This window comes from Diplotaxodon limnothrissa, linkage group LG10 (genome assembly GCF_057381915.1).
Source record: "Diplotaxodon limnothrissa isolate DT_005_m linkage group LG10, D_limnothrissa_male_GT1.1, whole genome shotgun sequence".
In the NCBI taxonomy this organism is placed as follows: domain Eukaryota; kingdom Metazoa; phylum Chordata; class Actinopteri; order Cichliformes; family Cichlidae; genus Diplotaxodon; species Diplotaxodon limnothrissa.
In genome coordinates this window covers 16,255,538-16,278,201 of record NC_140605.1, presented here as the reverse complement: position 1 = coordinate 16,278,201, position 22,664 = coordinate 16,255,538, and the positions used below count along the sequence as shown (strand labels likewise).

Sequence of the window (22,664 nt, the reverse complement as noted above, 5' to 3'; positions counted from 1 at the left end):
CTTGAGTTTATAGCTATTTATAAGTAAAACTGATTCCCTGTAACAAGTTGAAGTCTTGGTTTAATTCTGTTAATAAAATGAAATGACATAGAAAATGTTAATTATCATTATGTAAATTCTGAAAATTGGCAAAGTGATAAAGCAGCACCATTTGGGTTGCTTCTAGGTTCTAAATCATGGAGCATAGAGGCAGATTTATTTCTGGGCCATCCACACGCGGTACCTTTGTATTGCTTCAACCATTCTCCTCCTATCAGAAGAACCCACATAAGAGTAAATACAGCATAACGAGCTGGGAGGTCCATTCTCTAGATATGCCCAAAGGTATTTCTCCAGGACATATATATGTTTGTGCTTTGTTGTTAGTTCATAGTCCCAGCCTGCCAGAGGGGGATGGAGGGTGAAAAAACTGAAGTGGATGTGCTATACCGAGATGGACTCCAGCCCAGATGCCAGCTTACACTCCGACTTTGCTCCTCATCCCAGAATCTACACAGAGAACTGGTCTCTGTCGTCACAGCATGATTAAAGCATCCAAAAAAAGGATAAACCCCATTTAATCAAACAAAAATTCTCTTATTAAACATAAAACACATTGTAATGTGTTCTGATGTGTTTAGTCTGATCCAAGGTGCCACACTTTGAATCTAGAGAACTTACATTTTATTAATTTTGAAGCATGACCATTCTCACATGAGCACTTTGCCACCGCTGACTATAACAAATGGCTTGCTACAAAAGCATCCTGCCCCTCGTTACGTTTTAGGTGCAGGTGTCTGCATGCATTGTATATTTACGCTGTTTTGCAGTGGAAATTTATGGAGCCATGCGGTCAGTGTGCATAAGTGCTTATACACAGTTTTTATTCAGCTTTCGTTTAGTGCTGTAGTTTAAGGTAGTTGAGCACTGGCTTGGGTGGTGACGTAATCCATGGCAGGCTCCTTTTCTTTTTTTTAAATCACAGCAATTGCCTTAACCAGTAGAGGCCGCTCTTTACCTAAAAATGAGTGGCTCATAAGCAGAGGAGGACAGTTAGCTGAGAAAATTTCCTCTGGCTTGAATGTGCAAACTATCAGCAGACATGGTAAATTAAACAGCAAACAGTTACTTGCATAATGCTAGAAGGCACATCGGTTGTTTCACATAATGCTAGAGGCTGTGCTAAAGTTTTGGGTAATACTAAACGCGAACGTTAGCAAATAGCATTTCTTAATTAAAAGGCGTCATTAAAATGGAAGAAAATACAGGAGGAAGAGAGCTCATTTTTCTTTGCTGTATTTTTTTTTAAATATTATTTGTGTAGAATTATATGTGTAAGCGAAAATGTGTGAAGATGTGGAAAATACGTGTGTTATGAACATGAACGCATGCCTTTCTTTCTAGCTTTTTAAAGTGTGAGTTCAACTTCCTGAGACCAACTCAGGAAGTTGAAATGTAGCCTTAAATGTAGCTTTAGTGTGTGTGTGTGTGTGTGAGAGAGAGAGAGAGAGAGAGAGAGAGGAAGGGAGAGGGAGGTAAAGAGATTATGGAATGCTGTGATGTCATCAGCTCAGTCATACACACAAAGACGAGGTGGACCCACAGGCGCTGTGACTCCCTCAGCTCAGTTAGCATACTCTGCTGTGGAGCGGCTGTCTACATCCCACTGTGAGTACTTCAGCAAATTCTAACCTTCTCCTACAACTCCCTTTTTGTTTTGTAGCACTCATTTTCTCCACTTCACCCCCTCCCCCCTGTTTTCTTTGGTTTCCTTCTCTGCACCCTGCGGTGTGTTTAGCAGACACCAATCTGTATTCCACCAGTGTGATAGTTTTCAGTCTGAGACGAGCTTTCTTTCCCTCCAAGTGCTGCCTATGTGGTAGCCATTGTTTAACTACCCACTGTGACTGGAGGAGTCCATTTCAATCCTCTTGTTAGACAACCTGGCTCTCGCTGTCCAGTGCTATGACCCAGATTTTTATCCCTCATTACAACCAGACACTGGCCATGTTTTTTTACAAAAGGAAAAAGAGGCGGGGGCCGCTATCTTGTGAGAGTTTTAGAGAGAAACGAACATGGTTTTGAGGAGAGGAAGGAGCAGGGTGGGACACTGATGTCAGATGCAGTCCCATTCCTTTGGAATCTCCTCCCATTCTGGGTAGCAGACTTTCTGTAAAGTGTTGAAATTGGCTTTGGGCTCTTCCGTATTCATGCACGGAAGGACAAGACAACTGCTTTAAACAGATATTTCTAGGAAATAAGAAAAAAAGTTTCTTAAGAAAATATGTAAGACACTGCAGCTTTGAAAATCATGCAAGATGATCTTCACTGTGTGTTTTGTTTTTCTCATAGATTGTGCCAAAGATGACCTCCAAAGAAATCTGACATCTTGATGGGGAAACTGAGCACATTATAGAAAGGAAGCAGGATTTGTGTGTGTGTGTGTGTGTGTGTGTGTGTGAGAGAGAGTGTGTGTATGAGAGAGAGAGAAAGACAGTCTGTATGAGTGAGATAGTACAGCTTGTACAAAAGCATGTGTAGAAAGAGCAAGAACCTTAATTCATGACTTCAAGAGTGACTTTAGAGACAAATAAGAAGCTACAAAAGTCCTCTGCTGACATGAGACCATAAATCATCCTTACACACTGTGCACTAAGAGAAGCAAGCTTCAACTGCTTGCCAAGTGGTACCAGGTTAACGTACCAACCATTTGGCTGCCAACATGCTGCAGCAGATCTTAAAGGACATGTACATTGACCCTGAGGTGCTGGAAGCCCTCAACGAAGAGCAGAAAAAGACACTGTTCCTGAAAATGCGCCAAGAGCAGGTGCGGCGCTGGAAAGAGCGGGAGGAGAAACTGGAGAGAGAGGGGGGCGACGCAGAGTCCAAGAGAGCAAAGCCAAGAAAAGGTAACCACACTGAGTAAAGACTCTTCATCAACAACCACAGCCGCCACCTCACCTTTTTTAACCTTCTCTCTTCCTGTTTATCTCAAACCTGAAGCTGCAGGGTGCAGCTTCAGGTTTTTCAGGCACTCCGACTGTCACGTTTTCACAAAGGTTCCACAGAAAACCATCTGTTCTCTTCTGAGCAAGCGCTTTCAGAGTCCTTGGAGTTGAGATATTTGCGTAGTGTGCTGAGAATTACCCGATAGAGCGTTACAAAGCTTGATAAGGGAACCACTGAAGCATGTGTACGTTGGCTGTGACAGATATCCTAAGCTTCTGGAGTTTGCATGCTCCCAATTATCTGAACAGCTGTTTGTCAAAACATGAAGTGAGCATCAAAATAAGTTTTTTTGTTTTGGTTTTTTTTTTTTTGGGGGGGGGGGTTACAGCTTAGGTCCTAAACTATTGCAGATCTTTATTTAAAGATCTGTTATAATTGCACTTTTTATTAAATGCTTCACCCTCCACAAGGTGAAAATAGTTTGACCGTATGGTCTAATTTCCTTGTCTTCTGAGCCTCATTCACACAGACAGAAACTCTAAATTAGATCATTTTATTTCCAATTGAAACATTGCAATGTGAGGTCCCAGATGTTGCTCATATCTGGAATTCTGTGGTTGATGGCAAATAAATGTCAGAAGAAAACATCCACAGGACAGGAGGAGATGGCAAAATAACAGCCCTGTCGGGAAATTTACAAGTTAAACGAAGAGCACATGTGTTTATCAGAAGCTGACATAAGATATGATTACAAATACTGTCTTTTTCCTCATATTTGGTAAATTCTTTTGCTCAACCTAGGTGGTGAGAGTATGCATGGGAAAAACAAAACAAGCAGAAACTCAGGAAGCTGCAAGCCGGTCGTGAAACTGGTTTGGCAAAATCTTGCGTGTCTGCATTTTCTCTTGTACGTCTTTTGTATTAAGGACTTCTGGAAGAAGGGCGTTGCGTAACGACGCGAACATAACAAATTGTTCTATCACCTTAATCCAAACATCAGAGGCAAAGTTAATTTATTTGGATGAGTGCAGCAGTTACTTAAACTACAATGATATCACAGCATGACTTAAAGCCAGTTGATGATTGACACAGTGATGTGTTTTGTCTGGTCTTGGTTAATCAAAGCACTTTCTATCAACTGTGGTACAGAGCGAGAGAACAATGCACTGTGTCTTAATGACCAGTGCAGTCATCTCTAGGAGGCTGTAGGTTGAGAACACATGGTTACAACTCTTCTCCACAAACACGGCTTTTTTTTTCTTTTTCTGTCTTGCGTGTAGAGGAAATGGTGGATAATTGATGTAAAAATGTAAAAATAGGACATGAGTCAAGACTCAGGCCTTTAAACAATTAGCAGAGTCTGAAATGGGAAGTTAGCAGGAAATGTATGTGTTTGAAAAAGAAATGGAGACTTTGATTTTTATCTGGATGGTCTTGTGGGAGAGCTGAAATGCCAAATGGGTTTTTAGCCACAAAATGAAGCTCATATCCCACTCAGCAGTTGCTCCTGCACTTTTGTGTTTTCCATTAGTTTTTGTTTTTCTTTAGTTTTCCGGTTTTGCCTGTCGATTCAGGTTAGTTTTGGTTAGTTTTCCAGTGCAGGATGTGCTTGTTTTGATTTTGTTGTTGTCGCAGGTCTAATTCGGTTTGGTGGCACTTTTGAAATGTCTTATTGTGACAAGGAGCGCACTTGTCAGACTGGAGGATTAAAGAAGCTCGCAGAAGTACATTAACACAATACAACAATACAAACACATGACTCACAGTCACATATAAATCCTAGTCCAAAATAATACACACGCAGCAGTGCCTTATTGGGCTGTTTGTTCTGACGTCAGACTGAGAGAGACTAAAACTAAAGACATTGCTATTTTTTTTTACTTTTCTAAGTACAATTTTGTTTCTGGAAGTACTTTTTTGGTTACCACAAGGTTGTCCTCGTGGTAATGAGTGTTTATGTGCTGACTTTGACTTTATGCTGCCCTGTTTCTGTGCCTTTGTTTATGTTGTTCTTAGACTGCTGACATTTACACGAGGCGGGAAAAACTGATTAGAATCAATGATCTTGTTCTTCAGCAACAGATTGTTATTTCAAATACAGATATATTCTGTTTACAAGAAAGTGCAACACATTCTTGGTGAGGACAGTGGAAATGCCTCTTGTACATTCTGTCCATAAAATGTAGCATCCTTGTACTCAGATGACAGGGTTCATGTCATGTGCGTCTGACAATTGTTTTGTGGCTTTTGCTGTCAGTTTTTTGTTGGAAATGTGTTTAGAGGTATGTTCTGACGGTTGCGTCATGCTGGTATGCCTCGCAGGAATGTGATCCACAGGGTTGGCTGGCAAAACCAGTTCACTATGAAAGTAACTTCTCAGTGCTCCAAACATAGTTACAAGGATGTGACATATGGACCGATGACAAATTAAAGGAAAAACCCAACTCTTGACGTGTACTTAAATCCAGTGTCTTTGTTTTCTTGGTTGGCTCACTGTGGGTCCATGTTTTCCCCTTACACAGATGGGTGACTGCAAATCAATACAAAGTTGTTTTGAGTGGTCACATTTAGCCTGTGACGAATATCATTTATATTCTGATAGCAGTCTCGACCCCAGGATAACAAGACAGCCCCAGGGCATAAAGGATCAGTGAGTGGGTTGATGAGTGTGAGAATAATGTGCGTTTCAGTTCAGCTTTAGTTATATAACACCAGTTCACAAACAAGTCTTGTATTGTCATTTAGACAATATTAGAGGGAAAGAGAGGGCCTAAAATGAGACTATCCACTATGAACTATGGTGGGGAAGAAGAACCATCTTAACAGGAAGAGACCTCCAGCAGAACCAGGCTCTATGAACTATGAGGTCTTTAAGAAGGCAACCTGAATTTTATAATGTTGCCTAAAGAGCTCATGTACAGGATGAAAAGCATCAGTTCTAAAACAAGTGTAAGTGTTTGCAGCTTAATAACCTTTTATCGTGTGAGAAAGACTTGTCATTTACACACACACACACACACACACACACACACACACACAGACAAATATGTATCTCCATCTAAGTAAGCGCTACAAGTCTGTTAAATGTTGTGATCACTGCAATAACAGAGAGCTGCAGTAAAATCAGTGAAGACAAAGCGATAAGTCAGAAGCCGCGAGATAATCACAGGTAACTTTTACTAGTGATCTTTTAAGTGAGCCGCGTTACCATACAACACAATCACGTATATTTAGACTTTTTTTTTTTTTTTCAGGCGTATATTATATTTGGTTGGAAGCCGCGGACCCCATCTAGAAAGCAAAACAGCAGAGTGAATATAATAAATGAATAAATAAATGAATAAATCATCATTTATAAATCTATAAATTATTCTCCTTGTGGCCTTAGACCACAAGGAGAATCACCAAGACTGGACTGTGATTTAGAATGTCTTTAACCAGCACTACAAGTTGTTATGTGAGGGTCAAAGTATGCTTATGTTGATCACTAGTTATCAATGTTAATAAAACATTTCAGAGTAATCGTTTGAAAAATCAGGGGTGGGCCTTCTAAACAGTCTATTCAATATTTCATCATTTATTCTGTTGTGTTGTTTTGATATAGCCTTATAAGATTTGTAGGCATATCCCACATTTTCATTTTTTTTTTTTTTTTTTGACAGGTTCACTGAGGGAAATTCAAAAGCACTTTCAGTTTTGTTTCAGTAGCTAGTTGACTTGTAATGTTTAAGTGTGTTCGTGTTTTTAACAGCCAACAATAAGAGTGTCAGCTGGCAGCTCGGCCGGGATGGGGACGTGGCGGTTGTTGTGATTGGGGAGGTGGATGAGCTGAGCTCCAAATTCATCTGCTCAGGATTTGGAGAGAAGAAGACTCCAAGCCTGCAGAACAACACGAGGTAATACACATTTGTAATACAAAACAGACAGTGATGTTTTTTTTTTTTTTTTAATAATTAAGATTAAAGGCAGAGAACAACGTGTAACAGAAGAATCAGTGTTTCAGTTTTTTGTTTTTCTTTTTTTGTGTGCATGTGTTGCTAACAGACTGTCATTTAAGGAGATTTGGTTGGGTTTTATACGTGACACATTCTGTTTATGTTTTCCAGCCATCAAACTATACTGAAGGACAGAAAAAACACGGAACCTGTCAAGACTGAGAGAGAGAACCTCCTTTCTAAAACGCAACCCGACGTCTCCCTGAATCTAAAGGTGTGTGTGTAGCTCTCTGTGATCCTTAAAAATCAAATCATTTTGGTTGGAGAAAAAAAAAAGTCAAAATTATTTTTTAATATTAAACACTGCTATCGCCTCTTGATTTAAATAAAAACATACACCTAATAAATATGTTAAAGTTGATCAAAACATCGTGTATAATAAAAATGACTGAGATGGAGTGGGCTTTCAGATCGACATAAAATAAAGTTTCACGGTGCTCTTTATCTTTTATCCATTCAACTCAATATTTCCATCTCAATCTCAACACTGTGGTGGAGTCATTTTCACTTCTCATACCCGCAGAGCAGTTTGTGGAAACTTTCCATTAGGTTCTTGAGCATAGCTGGTGAAAATCAATCGCTGCCCTGTTACTGTGTCAAAATAATGTGCTGATGATTTCTGACCTGGTGATATTTTAGGTGTGTGTGTATGTGCACAGCAGTGTATTAGTTTTGGTGTGTGTGTGTGTGTGTGTGTGTGTGTGTGTGTGTGTGTGTGTGTGTGTGTGTGTGTTGGGGGTGCTGGTGGGTGCCTCCTTTTTTTTTTTTTTTTTTTTCCTTTTTCCATGCTATCTCAAAAAGAGATTTGCTGTGTTGTCATGGCAACCATGCACACACTGAGCCACAGCGAGCCAGCGTACACAGTCTCATCTGGCCTGACCATGATGTTTCTCTAAAGCTAAAGCTGCTTGCTGCTCATTCAGTGGAAATAAGAGCCCATCATTGTTTTTCCTGCAGAAACAAAACCACCGCACAGATGTTTTTTTTCTTAAAAGCAACTTTTAATTTGAAATATATTCACACAATTAAGTATTTTATCTCATCTCTATTTCTTAAACTCCTTTAAGTATAGATTTAAGAGCTTATTCCAAGCACTGAGCTCTAAAAGTTGAGGAAGATGACGAGTCGCCATCAGCACTAACTGTGTCTCTTTCTCTCCCAGCAGGGGAAAAGTGAGGAGGCGAGCACTTTACTCCCTCTGCCGGTGAGTTGGAGTAACTGCCTGCACTAACAGAGCTGTGTGCTCTCACACTGCATCATGGCCTAGATCACTCATGTAATGTCTTTGTTAAACCCACAGGTGTCAGTGAGCGAGCATTCACCGCCTACAGCAACTGCAAAGGTATCTGTGAATTAAAGTCATTGCAGGTGTTTTGATCTCATTCTAGCTTTTTGAAATATTTTTAAGAAAGGAAATGTTTGCATACCTGTGCAGAAAAACACTTTAAAAGACATGTTTCAGCAAGGTGCTGTATACGATGTGCAGTAAAATCTCTAGCTCTTTGAAGCACAACCACCACAGAGTGCCTATATGACTTTTTGTGGCAGTCCTACCCTCTGAGTCACAGGAAATGGTGGTTGGGGCCAGCTGTCCCCTCGCTCCCAGCCTCTCTGCAGATCATCTTTCTCCCAGCATTCTCCTTCTCTGTGCTCCCGCTTGTCTAAGCTGCCGCACCCCTCACAGTTCTCTCTCCGGGGAACAGCTGAACTGTCCTGTCCTCCCACTAGCTCCATCGCCGCTCCAGCCTTGTGTCGTCTGGGGAGTAGGCTTGCTATATCCCCTTGCTTTCTTCTGCGTTTATGTGCATACAAGTGTGTGTGTGCGTGTGCGTGTGTGTGTGTGCAGGTGACACGCTTTGCAAGAACAGCTGAATCACAGAGACAAGGCAGGATTTCTGGACTGCCCTAGAACAGATGGTTGATGAACTTGATCAGGGAATTAAAACGCCAGAGATAGAGAATGCGTCAGTCGCAGATGGATGGGATTGTGGGATAGTCTCCTGAGGTTTGGGCGCGTGAGCTCTCCTCTGTTCCATTTTTTTTCTTCTTCTTTTTTCCCCTCCTCTTTGCCACAGACAGAAATTTCTCTCCCTCACATCTTATATCCATACCAGCCTCTCTCCATTACAGGCCCCAGCACATCTTTGGCCCACCCCATGTGCACATGGCAAGAAAGCATTCACACCTTAGGAGGTTTGGCAAGTGTGACAGCCAAGAATTCACAGCATAAGCCTTTCTTTATAGGATTCATAATTTGGTTGAATGCCTTGTTTATAGATTGAATGATTTGTTCCTGGAGGAGAAAGGAAACGGGGGCGCTTTGGTGATGTGGCTGTTGCTAACGCCGCTGCAGCTTTTCTCCAGTTGATTTAGAGAGCGAAGGAGTCGTCGTGAGGGAGGAGGAGAGAGTGAGATTGTTGATTAAGAAGGCGTAAGATCAGGAGGCAAGATTAGCAAGGCTGCTTGATTTTCAAGTCACCTTATAATTTTCTCTCCAAACATCCTTAAACTCTTAATCAGTGGTCATAGTTCTGCGTGTTTCATTCCGGCACCATGTTGTCACTGGAGGATTCTAATTTAGTGAATCATTTATCCAATGATTTAATCAAACATGACAGTAATTCCACTGTATGTGAATTAGCTGTCAACACCGATCGCACTCCCCGCTTCTCTTTTGTCACTCCTCACTCTGCAGCTCGAGTTGAAGTCAGCCAATGCAACCGAGGAGAAGTCAGTTCCCCAGCCCTCCATCTGCTCCAGGCCTCCCACGAGAGCTAACGCTGTCAAGACGAGACCGGCTTCTGCAAATGCAGCACCAGACTATGTCAACACGAGACCTGGCCTCACAAATCTGAGGCTGGCTACCGCCGTGCCATACTCTTCTCCCGGCAGCGCTGTCAAAATAGACTCTGGCATGACGTCATCAACCAAAGGGAGCCTGCAGTCAAAAGAACCCCAGAAGCCACAGGAGTCACCGGGTGGTAAAGGTGAGTGAATTTAACTCAGAGTTAAAAGTACATGACACATCTAAGGTTGGAGTGAATTGATGACATGGTATTGTTTTAACCCCTGTGATGTACTGGGAAAACTGTATGGTGTGCCATCCATCTTTCACAGTATCAGGTGGGAGGGGCTTGTACCCCTTCTACCTTTTTATTTTCTCGGTTTTCCTGTAATCCAATAAGCAAAAGCAACCATACTGATTATGATCAGTGTCACCGTGGATAAACTAATCTAGATTCGTGGGAAGTCCATGATTCTTATTTCTGGCTAAGTTTCATTTGTTGCGGAAAGCCTGGACTCCAGTTTTAAACATATGGGTTTAAAATTGAGTTCACAACATGGTTACTGCCTTACGTGACAATCACCACCGCTCTCTGAGCCAGCCGCAGCTTTTTCTCTAAGAGTAATAATAGCTTTGGAGAGCTGAGCAGAACCAGTCTGAACAAAGTTCATACTAGATAAATTTCTCTGTGCTGCAGCAAGGAAGAAGGATTTATTTCCTGAAACCCAATGTGCTCGCCAAATAGTGCCTCAGCCCCCTGGAATCTTTATGGACTGGCAGAGTAAAAGAGGCCTGCCTAGAGGGGAAAAAAAGCAGGGGAAAACGTACGCGACTGGGATTTGTCCCCTTGTAACATGTTGCTCGTGCACACCTGCTCTTTTGATAGCTTCTCTATTGTGATCAGTTTCTGTCAACAATTAATTTGTCAACAGCCGTGGCAATGCAGTCGACATTTGGTGGGACCAAATCTGCTGGATTTGAGGGTCCAATTCCCCCTCCTCCCCCCCCCCAAAAAAAAAAAAAAAATCTAAATGTGAAAACCAATTTCCTGATGGAAATTGGTGGCCAGCAGGGGTGTTTGCTCTGCTCTTCTCTCCTCTCATTTTTTTGCCTCTCATTCCATCCTCTCCCCAGCCCTTCCTCTCCAGATCCTTTATTCTCCAGTCTTTTCTTCAGAGCGTCGTGCTAAGTTTGTGAGCAAATACAAAAAAGAAGAAAAAAAATTTTTTTTTGACCTTGATGAAAAATATCATGAAGTCAAGGAAAAATGTGAAGGAGAATTATCTGCCAGCAGTAAAACTAAAATATTAGTTCCCTAGAATGACTACTTAAAACTCAACTTGTTCTTCTGTGTTATTTCATGGAGGCAACATAAATGTGGATAAAAGTGTAAACATATGCCTTTGTTAAGTGGTAATTTAGTAATAACAAAGGATACCAGTCAAAAAATTAAAACAAAAGGTTTTGTAAATAATGCCCTATCTATCTTTCTGTGTCAATCTTGGCAAAGGTTGTTCTTCAAAGCTGCATTACTGTGCAAAAGTCTCGAGTCACTCGTCATTTCTTTATATTTTTCTAGGAAAAAGGGAAATGGGTTCAGCAAATTATTAAAATTCATCATTCAAATAAAAGCCTTGAAAGACCTCCAGAAAGCATGGAGAAGTCTGGCTTGTTGCAACCAAAATGGAGCGAAATAAGGTGTGAAACGAGACTTTTGTACAGTATTGTGTATATTATATTAATTTTGTTTCAATTTGGGCTGAGATGAGGTCTTCCTGTTAGGGTAATGTATCAGTGTTTTTGTTTCTCTTTTAGTCTTTTATGGGTCTGCTCCTCCTTTCCTTTTGTGCCAGTGTTAAATAAAATGGGGAGTTTTTTTTATGTTGTAGAGATGAACCAATTTCTTGTTTGAATCTTTCTCGAGTTATCGTTGTAATATCCAGAGGTGTGGACTCGAGTCACATGACTTGGACTCGAGTCAGACTCGAGTCATTAATTTTATGACTTTAGACTTGACTTGAAAAAATGTTCTCAGACTTGTGACTTGACTTGGACTTTTACACCAATGACTTGGGACTTGAATTGGACTTGAACCGGTTTACTTGAAAAGACTTGATATTTTACCCCAAATATAAAATTTAACATGCATATTATATAGAGATTGAAAATGTGACGTCATTCACGGGTAGAACCGCAAAGGATTCTGGGAACTCGTGGCAATCGGTACTAGCGCACGCAGGCTTTCAATTAAAATCAGTTATACAGCGATAAAAAGAAACACAAAAATGTCAAGAAGCTGTTGTATTATTAACTGCAATAGCCGGTCGCATGACAGCCACGGGAAGCCGACGGGTAAAGAGATCGGTTGTTATCGGATTACGTCGTTGAAGAGAAATTGTTCAAGCCATGTTTCCGAAGTAACAAAGACGCGACGGATGGCCTGGATTGCAGCCATTCAAAGACCAAATATAACGTCCCAGAACACTCCAGCTCACAGGTTAGTCTGCTCCAAGCATTTACACGAAGGTCAGTGTTTTTTAGTAGTTAATACGTCATTTTCATAACATAATTAGTGATATAGGTTACAAGCAAGTCTGGCGCTGAACAGAAATGGTCGCGCTATGCTCCTTTGTTTATTGTGCATAAATAGTGAATTGTCCTGACACAATATTGCGTTTCGCTTCTGTTATTATGGTACATTGACAAGAACATATACTTTTATTCACAGGATAAAACAGGTTTTTTGTATCACTAATTGCCCAGTACGATTACAGCATACAATATTGTTGTTACTGCTACATTTCTGTGATGGGTACCAGAAATTATTTCCACTACTAATTAATTACCGTTGAGCTCAAAGGTCCTATTAATAAACGGTTAAGGAATGTGTATTTATGAAGACGATTTGTGAGACTGGTAAACTTATGATACGTACGATGGTCTTTACTTTCTACACGGTGCATTTCAAGGTCCTGCACCCATCCGTCGGTAAACTGTACCTGGGCTTGTTGCAGTGACCTGAAGTTACTAAACTTCATGAGTGTATGCACTCACTCCAAGAACCGTATGATTATAAATATGCATATAAATATGCTAGGATGAGATAGCTGACTTCATCTAACTAGCAAATGTTGTCCAGGCTACGTTGGTGATACAGTTTTTTTTTAATGTGTATGATATTTTTGTCATGCGATTTTAAAGCCGGTCCTACAACCGCATCCAAGAATAACATGCAGCTTATCTCAGAACTGTCGGTGAAAATTATTCTTGGAGCTAGGTTTAATTGAGCTGCATTTTATAGAGGTGCAATTTCACAATTTGTGTATATTTTCTAAGTTCACTATTTTGTCATGTGTTGAGAAAAACACAGATTTTAAAATTACATGGTCTAATATTTACATTTAGCATAACTGCAACATTATTTTTTCGTTTTGTTTTTTTTAAAGACTCGAAAGGACTTGAAATTCAAAGTTTCAGACTTGTGACTTGACTCGGACTTTTACACCAGTGACTTGAGACTCGACTCTGACTTGCCTGACATTACTTGAGACTTGACTTGAGACTTGAGGATAAAGACTTGAGACTTGACTTGAGACTTGAGGATAAAGACTTGAGACTTACTTGAGACTTGCAAAACAATGACTTGGTCCCACCTCTGGTAATATCTAATATACCTGTTGGAAGCTCATGTACCACACAGTGACCCAGTTAAGTATAAAAATGGTCATTGTAAGGGTGAAGTTAGCACCATCCAGTGGAAATCAGTGATACTGTAGGGAAAGAAAAGTCCAGTTGAGCAGAAAATCTCATCTCCATAAAGGTCCCTCTGCTGGAAATATGCTCTCCCTACACCACACGCTCACTGCAACATGAACTTGAAGGCTGGCTTCCTCCAGAACCATTTTTTTTTAAATTTGGAAGAAACAAAGAAACCTAAATAAAATCAAATTTTTCCTTTCAACGGTGATTGCAGCAGTTTTATTGGGTCAACTTAAGTTTATACCAGGCAGATGTCGACAGAGTCAGTTTCCTTTAGAAAGCCATACAACAAAACCAAGTTCCTAGCACCTTAACAGGAACTTCCTCATAGCTGTGTGACTGTCTATTGGTTTAGCCACATGTTTTTAGCATTTTATATAAAATGGGTGGGGGGAACAATCCTGAAAATATTTCCTGCCCCCCGCCCCTTTTTTTTCTGATTATTGTAAACATTCAAGATCATTACAGATTTTTGGCGGTCAAACCCACACACTCGTGAGAATGTCGCAAAAAGACAAAGTGTGTTGTTGTTTTGTTTTTTGTTTTTCTTGTTTGTTTTTAGTTAAATGTGGATCTGGCTGCAAAGATGTATTGTAGAAGTTTGGTGGCATGTGTGTCTTCACCCACTTTGGTGGTTAGATTAGTGGCTACATCTATGCTCCCTGGGCGCTAGCACGACAGTGAATAAGAGCAAAATGTAGAGGGAAGAAAGGGAAAGGAAACCCAAAAGAACAGCTGGTGTGGTGGGAGTTGAGGTGGGTTGAACACAGTGCTGAATAAATGTGTTCGACTCCGGAGCAAAAATACTGACACAGTGTCTGTCCTTGACAATGGCAGGAAGCTTGTTCCAACAGGAGGAGGAGGCCAACAAAGATGAGGCTCATGCCTCAGCTGTTTTAATTTGAATGCGGGTAATGACAAGGGTTCATGCATCCTGAGCAGTTACCGTGGCTCACGCCTCACTTTCCCAAAGAATAACTAACTTTGTATTAGTGACAGTATAAATTTGGATTTACAGCTACAACGAGGAACATAAAACTCTGAAATCTAACACTGGAGCATTCATGCTGTAAATGTTTTACACAGGTAGACTGGATGTCATGACAAGCCAGTATGGTTTAGGCTAACCCAGGAGGATAAGACGAAATCCAATTTAAAAGTCTCAGGTTCTGGATATTGACAGGATGCCGTTATCCCATCTTTGATAAATTTTAAATGGCTTAAAAAGATTAAAGGTTTTACATTCGTCAGGTAAGAGGTTGGGTAAGAACAAGAGTATCCAAGTCCGTGTATCTCGACAAAAGCAAAAGAAAGTCTTGCTATACATGGATCGAGTTCCTGGATCCAAGAGGATATGAACGCAGATCAGTTTGTGATATTTTCTTGAAAACAATAAGACATTAACCCCCCCCCCCCCCCCCCCATATTTCAATTAAATACCTATCTGTGAAGATGTGGCATGAAATTTTGGGCCAAGTCCCACCTCTGCTAAAATGTTTGAGTAATCCTCCTAATAAACAGAGAAACAATGAAACCAAACCAACCACAAAACCTTCTTGGCAGAAATTGTGAGTGAACAAATAAAATGGCAATTAAACCCTGGTATTTTTCACAGTGTTGATGTATTTATAACAAATAATCTGGTAATTAATGTTGGTGAGAAAAATCCATATTTCTCACCAGTTTTCTCTTCAGTTTCTTTTGGCAGGAAACAGACTTTTTTGGAAACAAACAGGTGTAACATCTGCGTGGAGAAAAACAAAATCAGTTCATGCTTGAAAACGTAAACACTGAAAGCCTGTAAATCTGAAAATGAGTCTTACTGTTAACTGGGACTCTGCACAAAAAGTGAAACCTGTGTTGCCTCACAGAAAGAGGTTCCTGGGTTTGGACCTGTCCTTCTGTGTGGAGCTTCACCCTGTGATCGCGTGGGTTTTCTCCGCTTTTGGCAGCAAAAATAAATCCTGAATCTTGAGATTTTTATTTCTTAGTTAAAGTTATAGAAACTGTTAACACTCCAGATAATGAAGGTAGGATGGCAGAGCCGGTGCAAGAAATAAACCTATATATGTTGAGACAGTCCATATGATTTGAGGATGGTTTCAAGAACATCAAAGTCTTCTGCAGCTAATACATGCACGCGTGTTTTTGTGTTTATAACTCTTCCCTGTGTCTCCGTCCGCTCTCCTCTGGCTTCACCTTCAGAGGGAAGGACACACATTCCAGCGCTGCTTTCCGACTCTAGCCCTGGGCGACGCTCAGCCAGAGCTGATAAGTGACAGGGGCCCCAGCCCCCATGCAGGAGCTTGCCCCAACGCTTACACACACGTGTCACACACACACACACACACACACACACACACACACACACACACACACACACACACACACACACACACACACACACACACACACAACAAGCGCACCTACACCTCTCCTCCTCCCCACGCTTCAGTCCACAGACGTGCTGCTGGGGAATTCTGCCCTCTGCCCCACTTCTGCCCCCCACCTCCCACCCAAGTCCTCCACCCTCGCACCCCTCCTCTTTCCCTGCGAGACATGTGGACGTCTTTAAAGAGATAGATTAGTCTTTAATTTTTGTGCTAGCCTGATCATTGACACTTCTTCCCGCCCCTCTTCTTTGTCCTCTCTGTACATTTACGAGCTGCCCCGGGACGTGATGGGTGGCATCTTGAATGCTCGATTGGGAGATTAATCAATCTCAACAAGCAATTCGTTGCAGAGGTTCTCTTTAATTTAAATAGGTGTTTTCGCAGGTAGCTTTAATGACTTGTTTCGGCGGACGGACAGAGCTCGGGGTGCAGCTGCTGAGGAGAGTTTCATTTAGTCCCTGCCCATACACCAATCCTCCCTCTCCTGCTCTTTCTTTCTATCTCTCTGTCTCTATTAAGCATTCCACTCCAGACCTGCAGGAAGGCTCTGAGCTCAAAAAACTCTCTGGCCATGAGTGTGTGTGCGTGCCCGCGTCTGTGTGCATCTGTGTGTGTTCGGTGCGTGCCTGAATGTGTGTCAGCCTCAATTGCTGGAGCCTATCCAAGGTTTCCGTGGTGACCACACAACACAACGAGACAATCAGAGGCAAGCCCACGAAACGCAGCGAGAGGACATTAACACAGGAACTATGGGTCAGGGGGCAGAGGAAGGCAGGGCAAAAGGAAGGTAGAGGGGAGGTGTTGGAGCCACGGGGAGAGGTGCACGAGAGAATGAGAAAGAGGAGCGAAAGCAGAGTAAACAGCAATAAACAATAACACAACCTTAAAGGCTACTTTAGGTCTCTCCCTTTCATGCCTGCAAGACATCAAGAGCTTTAAAGGTTTCCCGGCCTCAGGAGTGCCCATGTGGTTTTGGCTGTACCTCACCTCTTTGTGTGTGACTGTGCGTGTGTGCACACTATGCCGTGGCGTTAGTCAGCGTTGGCTGCATGCGTGACTGAATCCATGTGCAGTGGGTGGGGGGGTCTGAATCCGTGTTTATGTGTGCGAGAGCATGCACGGACCCGAACGTAACGTGAGAATGTGCATGTCTTTTGAAATTCAGCTGTTAGAAACTCTGTACACGCCTGTGTGTGTTTTCACTCTATTTTCTGCATGTGCGCACGTTTGTGTGTGTGTGTGTGTCTGTAGTCACGCACACGGGTGCTCTCACATATCTCTGTCCCCCGGGGATGACGCTAAAAATATGTGGCTCCTCAAGCCTTCTGGTGTCTGAGCAGCGTCTGTCTGCTCTCCATTCCCGTCCCTGCGGCCCTCCCTCCCCTTCGTTCGTTACTCCTGTTCCCTCCATTCCTCCCTCAATTACACCCTCTTCCAAACACAGTACCTCGGCAACACACACGCACGCACACAAAAGCACAAACTACACCCAGCTGTGTCCCTACTACACTTCCACTGAGGATGACCTCTGCTCAGCCGTAGCGGGATAAAAGAAAGCGAATGAAAGGGAGAAAAAAAAGGCAGAAAAGGGTGAAGAGCAAGCTAACATGGCATTGCGGGAAGGGTAGTGGTTGATTCCTGCTTGCCCAACAGCTACTGAACATAAAATCCTAAATAAGTGATTTGCAAAGCATTTAAGCTCCTATATCTAATTGAAAACTGAAGACGCACACAAACATCCCTATAATAAAAAATATATATATATATATATATATATATATATATATATATATATATATATATATATATATATATATATAAATAAATAAATAAAATAATTTTATTTTTTTCCATTCTAAACTTGATACCTGGAACATGTGACATGTTTACCACCATGTTGCATCATCTCTCCTTTAACAAAGCTTTGTAAGCATTAGGGAACTAAAGAGATCGTGTTGCTGTGGTTTTAAAGGCAAAACGTAAACTGTTGTGTGTTGTTTTCTTTTTCTTCCAGATATCCGCGAATCAGAAAAGCTTCAAAAGGCTAGCTCAGAGGAGCCTTGGACGTCAGGGAGTGCACCAGTCTGCGCAGGGCGTGGCCGCGTGGCTCAGCTGATGAAAACCTTCAGTGTCGATCGCGCTACAAACCCTGCACAGACCCCTTCCCGTGGGATTAAGCCACCCCTTCCCACAAAACCTAGCCACTTGCGTCAAACGAGCACACCTACTGTCAGGTAATCCGTACACTGGTGAACAGGCACCCACCCAAGCTTCATGCATCTCTGTGATTCAGATCACCTACTGTGATGCCTCATTCAGAGGCTTAATGGGATGGACTCCAAAGGTGGTTTAGAAGTGGTAACGTTTGCATTGTTGCTGTCACTCTGAATGCACAGTGATGGAAATGCTTGAATGTAATGGTTTTCTTTTATTGTTATTATTATTTTTGATGCTGCAGTACTGTAAACACTCTTTAAGTCAAAAGAATTCCAAAGAAGTGGATTGCATTTGAAAGTTTTTAAACATTTTTGCCAGGAAAATGATGGCGCACATATTTTCAAATGAATTTACTTGTTACTGATGCTTTTCACTTCATACAAGCATGAAAAAATGTGCTATTTTTCTAAAACACAGTTTTTACCCTAATTCACAAAGTCCGCGCACACGATATTTACTGACACGTTGCCTTTTCTTTTGATTGCTTATAAGACAGTTTACATTCGCTGGTGTGCACACATGCCTGGTTCTGTTTTTCCTCCTTATTTCTGTCTTCTTGAACAAAAGAATGGGCATGGGGGGGCATGAGGGTGTGAAAGAAGGCACAGTAGAGGCCTCCTTTATCTTGCTGTCTCCTCCCTGGGAATAGTGTAGAGTTGTTTATTTGTCATAATGCAATGTATGTCTCCCTCTGCCACCTGGCAGGAGGCTCACTGCGACCTGTTGTGGACCAATGACAGTGCCAAATGCACTCATCTGTCACTCCCAGTGGATCAAATCCTGGCAAGTTAGACAGTTGCTGCCAAATAATCCAGCGTTTCTTGTTTTTGAGCTGTGTGACTGTACTTTTTGCTTATTGTTTTTTTGGTTTGTTTTTTAAATTTTTCTATATGAGGAGTGAGATTTTGTGATGGGATATTTAACATTACAGCAATGTTCACTTATAAAATGAGGGACATTTTTTTTTTTCTCTTTTTTGATGTCAAGGTTTTGTGGTACAGTCAATGAAACAATAAAACTGCATAACTTGTATACCCGAGTCTTTTAAAGTTTGTGTGTGTGTGTGCTTACTCTCTTAAAAAAACCCTCTCACTCTGTCTCTATTTATTCTGTCTGGCAATCCTTCAGCTAATTTGCTGACTTAGCCTCTGAGAGCAACAGCCAATTTTTCGGGGTTCTGATGTAGCCACCAGATATTCAAGCCAAGAATGTTGTCCATTAGTCACTGTTTGCAAAGATTAAAAAAAACAAAAACAAAAAAAAAAAAACAACCACTTTTAATGAAAGTTTGTGTTCAGTCTCTTTTTGATGTAAGCTTTTCTTTTTAAATCTGCTCCAATGTGATTGGTCAGTTGAACTTGAACTAGAAACTAGCTACAACAGGTAACCAGTCAGCTCAAGAAGCAAATAATCTTGTCCCTTTCCTACCAATTCTGAAATACCGGATAATTCTGTTCATAGAATTTATAGTTTAGCTAACTTTCATCACTGTAATCCCAATAAAAAAGAAATTAAAAAATGTTTTATGTGGCATTCAGAGGGCAAAACATTTGAAATAATTTGATTATTTACTGTAAAAAAAAAAAGAAAAAAGGGGGGAAAAAAACCTGTAAAAAAAAAAAAAAATTAAAAAAAATTCTGTAACATGTAGGTTGCAGCTGGTGAACTGAGAATATCTGCCTCTTTTAGATGTCCAGCCTCAGCAAATATACTTGCATGCTTCACCAGGGTCAGTGTAAAATTTTAATTTCAGCAGCACAACAGATACACCCACACGCTTGGTATCGCTGTGCTCAGACATTTCTTGCTTAATTTCCAGTAATGCTCTCCAAGCCTGCAGATGAAATTCAAATCTTTGCAAAAATTGAGGCATATTTTCACATTTGTACCTGCGATTTCCATTGCAGATTGCAGTTGCCTTGGCTAATGTTTGGCACCTGGCTAATCTGTTTAAAGAACATCCCCTGTAACAAATCAGCCAACTGGGGGTGAGTAACAGCAACACTCCAGCACCTTTAAAGTTAATGCACCACTCACTTATTAATGGTGAGTTGCAAATGGCCCTCTGATGCCCTACAGTGCCATAATTAACAACATTTAGACAGGAAGTGGTCTTTGTCTGTGTTTTGTCCAGCAGAAAAAAGTCTGGTACTGGATTTTAAGGCAGGAGTCACAGGAGCACATGAGATGGAAGTAAAATGGCACGCAAGTTTGGGGTGACAGAATTGATGTTTTTGTAATGTCTGGATAGGCAGCAACATGCATGCACAGGTCTACAAAGCAGAGCCCATGACTCAGCGCTAGCTCTATACTCTACAAAAGACAGTGTAAGAGTGTCATGACGCTGCTGATTGATCGAGACTCCTTTCAAACACAAGCACACACTGGCACCATTTTAACAAGTTTCATTACAAGCTATTGTATTAATTACACTGAATACGTCAGAGTTTTTCACCTGGAACCAGATGTGCCTCAGATCCATGAACACCTTGGAGAGACCAGCTTCTGCCTTAATGATTGTGATGACTTCAGATAGTAGGTGTGTGTGTATGCTGTGGGTTTTATTAACTTGAATTTAAAACCGTTACAAAAATGGATAATGTAGGAAGACTGCATTCACTCTGCCGTAAACACTGCTTGGTCTTTTAATCACTTAATCTAAGAACAGCAATACAGTAATCGACAGAAGATAAGAAAATGTTGGTGTAGAGAATGATTTCATTAGATAAGCATAGGTAATTAAGATAGTATGAAAAAGTGACAATATTAAAGTAAAAAAATATTCTTTATATGTATTTAAAGAATATTTGATTGACCTTGTCTTGGTCACCCATTGGCAAATGCATTTCATGTCATTGTGTTTGTAGAATGATTTTTGCATCCGTCTGGGATATTTTAGGAGATGAGCATGAATTCCTGAATGGAAATCTTTTGGAAAACTCTGCAACAGCAAAGATGGCCCACCCCTCAAAAAGCATGCAACAGCTGAACCAATAAACATGCAAGCCCCCTGTGTTGTTGCGCTGACACATGCACACAGCAGAGGTTAATGACAGTTTCAGCTAAGCAGTGGCAAGCATATCTGCTTGTTTCTGTAGTGAAGAAGTAGCTAAGTTTCCTTCTCATTTTTCTTTGCAGATACGTAGTAAGACAAAATCGCCTTTTAATCCTTATTATGGGGCAAAATAAGGAAACTTCTGAAACTCATTTTTCCTTCGGATGATCATTCTGTACATAGTCTTTATGCCTGATGACTACTGAAATTTAAGTTGTGGCTCTCATCTCATTTATTCAGATAAGGGCTAATATTTATTAGAACGTGACTATTTTGTAAAACCAGATAAAATATAGCCTTAGGCCTTTGCTTATGCATCTGTTCTCACCTGATGTCTTTTGAACCAAACAATTTTTTTCTCCTGATTATGACTGTAAGATAATTTTCATATGATATGATGAGCTACTCTAATATTCCCATCTGGCACTGCAAAGTCATTGCAAACAAAACACTGCTGTCTAGACTGGTGTGGATCTTGTATCTGCGTAGGCCCACACAGAGGGCAACAGTGTTCTCTCCTGCAGGAAAGTGCTTTATAACTTGACAAACGACCTGCGAGTCCACATCCAAATGTACTCCTCAATCAGGTCTCATCACCGAGGTCGTCTTTTAGGATTTACAGCACAACACGTCATGTAGCATGCATAGTAGGTTCTATTGTTCACGCTCTAGGTACTTGTGCAACACAGTGAAAGTGCTGAAGCACGCAACTGTGCAATGCCGCCTATAGATCTCCGTCCCTCAATGAGCCTAACAATGGCTGTGGCTGTTCTCTGATGCGCAGAGACATCGTCGAGCAGTTTCCAGGAGATATCTGTGGCGAGTCCCTTGGTATGCCCCCCACCCCCCTTGGCCCCACAGACACACACACACACGCACACACACTTTTCTCTTCATCCACCGAGCGCGGCCACTGCTGTCGTCAGGGCCCTCCGATGGGAGATAAAAAAGAAGCTGTTGTTGTCTCCTTGCAGGAGAGATGGACGCCTGTTTCTCTCTCTCTTTTCTCTTTTTTTTTTCTCTGCCTCACTCGTTTTGCGCTCACACAAGGGGAAGTGAAGAGAGGAGAGGAAAGAGAGGGGAAAAAACGAACAATGTGGAGGAAAGAAAGAAAGCTATACTGCGTGCTGTGGCGTTCCACCACACCACCAATAACTCCCCCTCTCCTCCAGCACCAGCCCCATCCACAGCAACCCTAGTAGTGAGAGGAGAGAGAGAGAGTGAGAGAAGAGAGGGGGGCCAGGGCCATGTGATATGGAGAGCATGCGGGCACAGCTTCACCCCCAGGCAGAATGAACGGGGGCCTGCTGTGTCTCTCCTGCATGATTAATCTGGCTGAGGGGCAGGAGGACTGCCACAGCCCTGCCTGCATTAACTCCCTACTCTCCAGGTCTGCACGAACACACACACACACACAAACTCACACACCAGCTTTAGAACCATGGCAGGGATACAGGTTGCTAACCACACAATGCAGTGTATATGCATGCGTGTGTGTGTGTGTGTGTGTGTGTGTGTGTGTGTAGAATAGT

At 41.6% G+C, this 22,664-nt stretch overlaps 1 protein-coding gene across 1 annotated transcript; it reads left to right on the top strand.

The window, feature by feature from the left end:
- Positions 1–1,474: 1,474 nt before the first annotated feature.
- On the top strand, positions 1,475–18,311 carry LOC146624140 (uncharacterized). Its single transcript, XM_085363728.1, has 8 exons — positions 1,475–1,647; positions 2,332–2,888; positions 6,680–6,824; positions 7,035–7,137; positions 8,089–8,127; positions 8,224–8,265; positions 9,619–9,910; positions 17,875–18,311. Exons 2-8 carry the CDS (start codon positions 2,702–2,704, stop codon positions 18,096–18,098), a joined length of 1,032 nt encoding a protein of 343 aa, XP_085219854.1. The 5' UTR covers positions 1,475–1,647; positions 2,332–2,701; the 3' UTR covers positions 18,099–18,311.
- Positions 18,312–22,664: the final 4,353 nt, after the last annotated feature.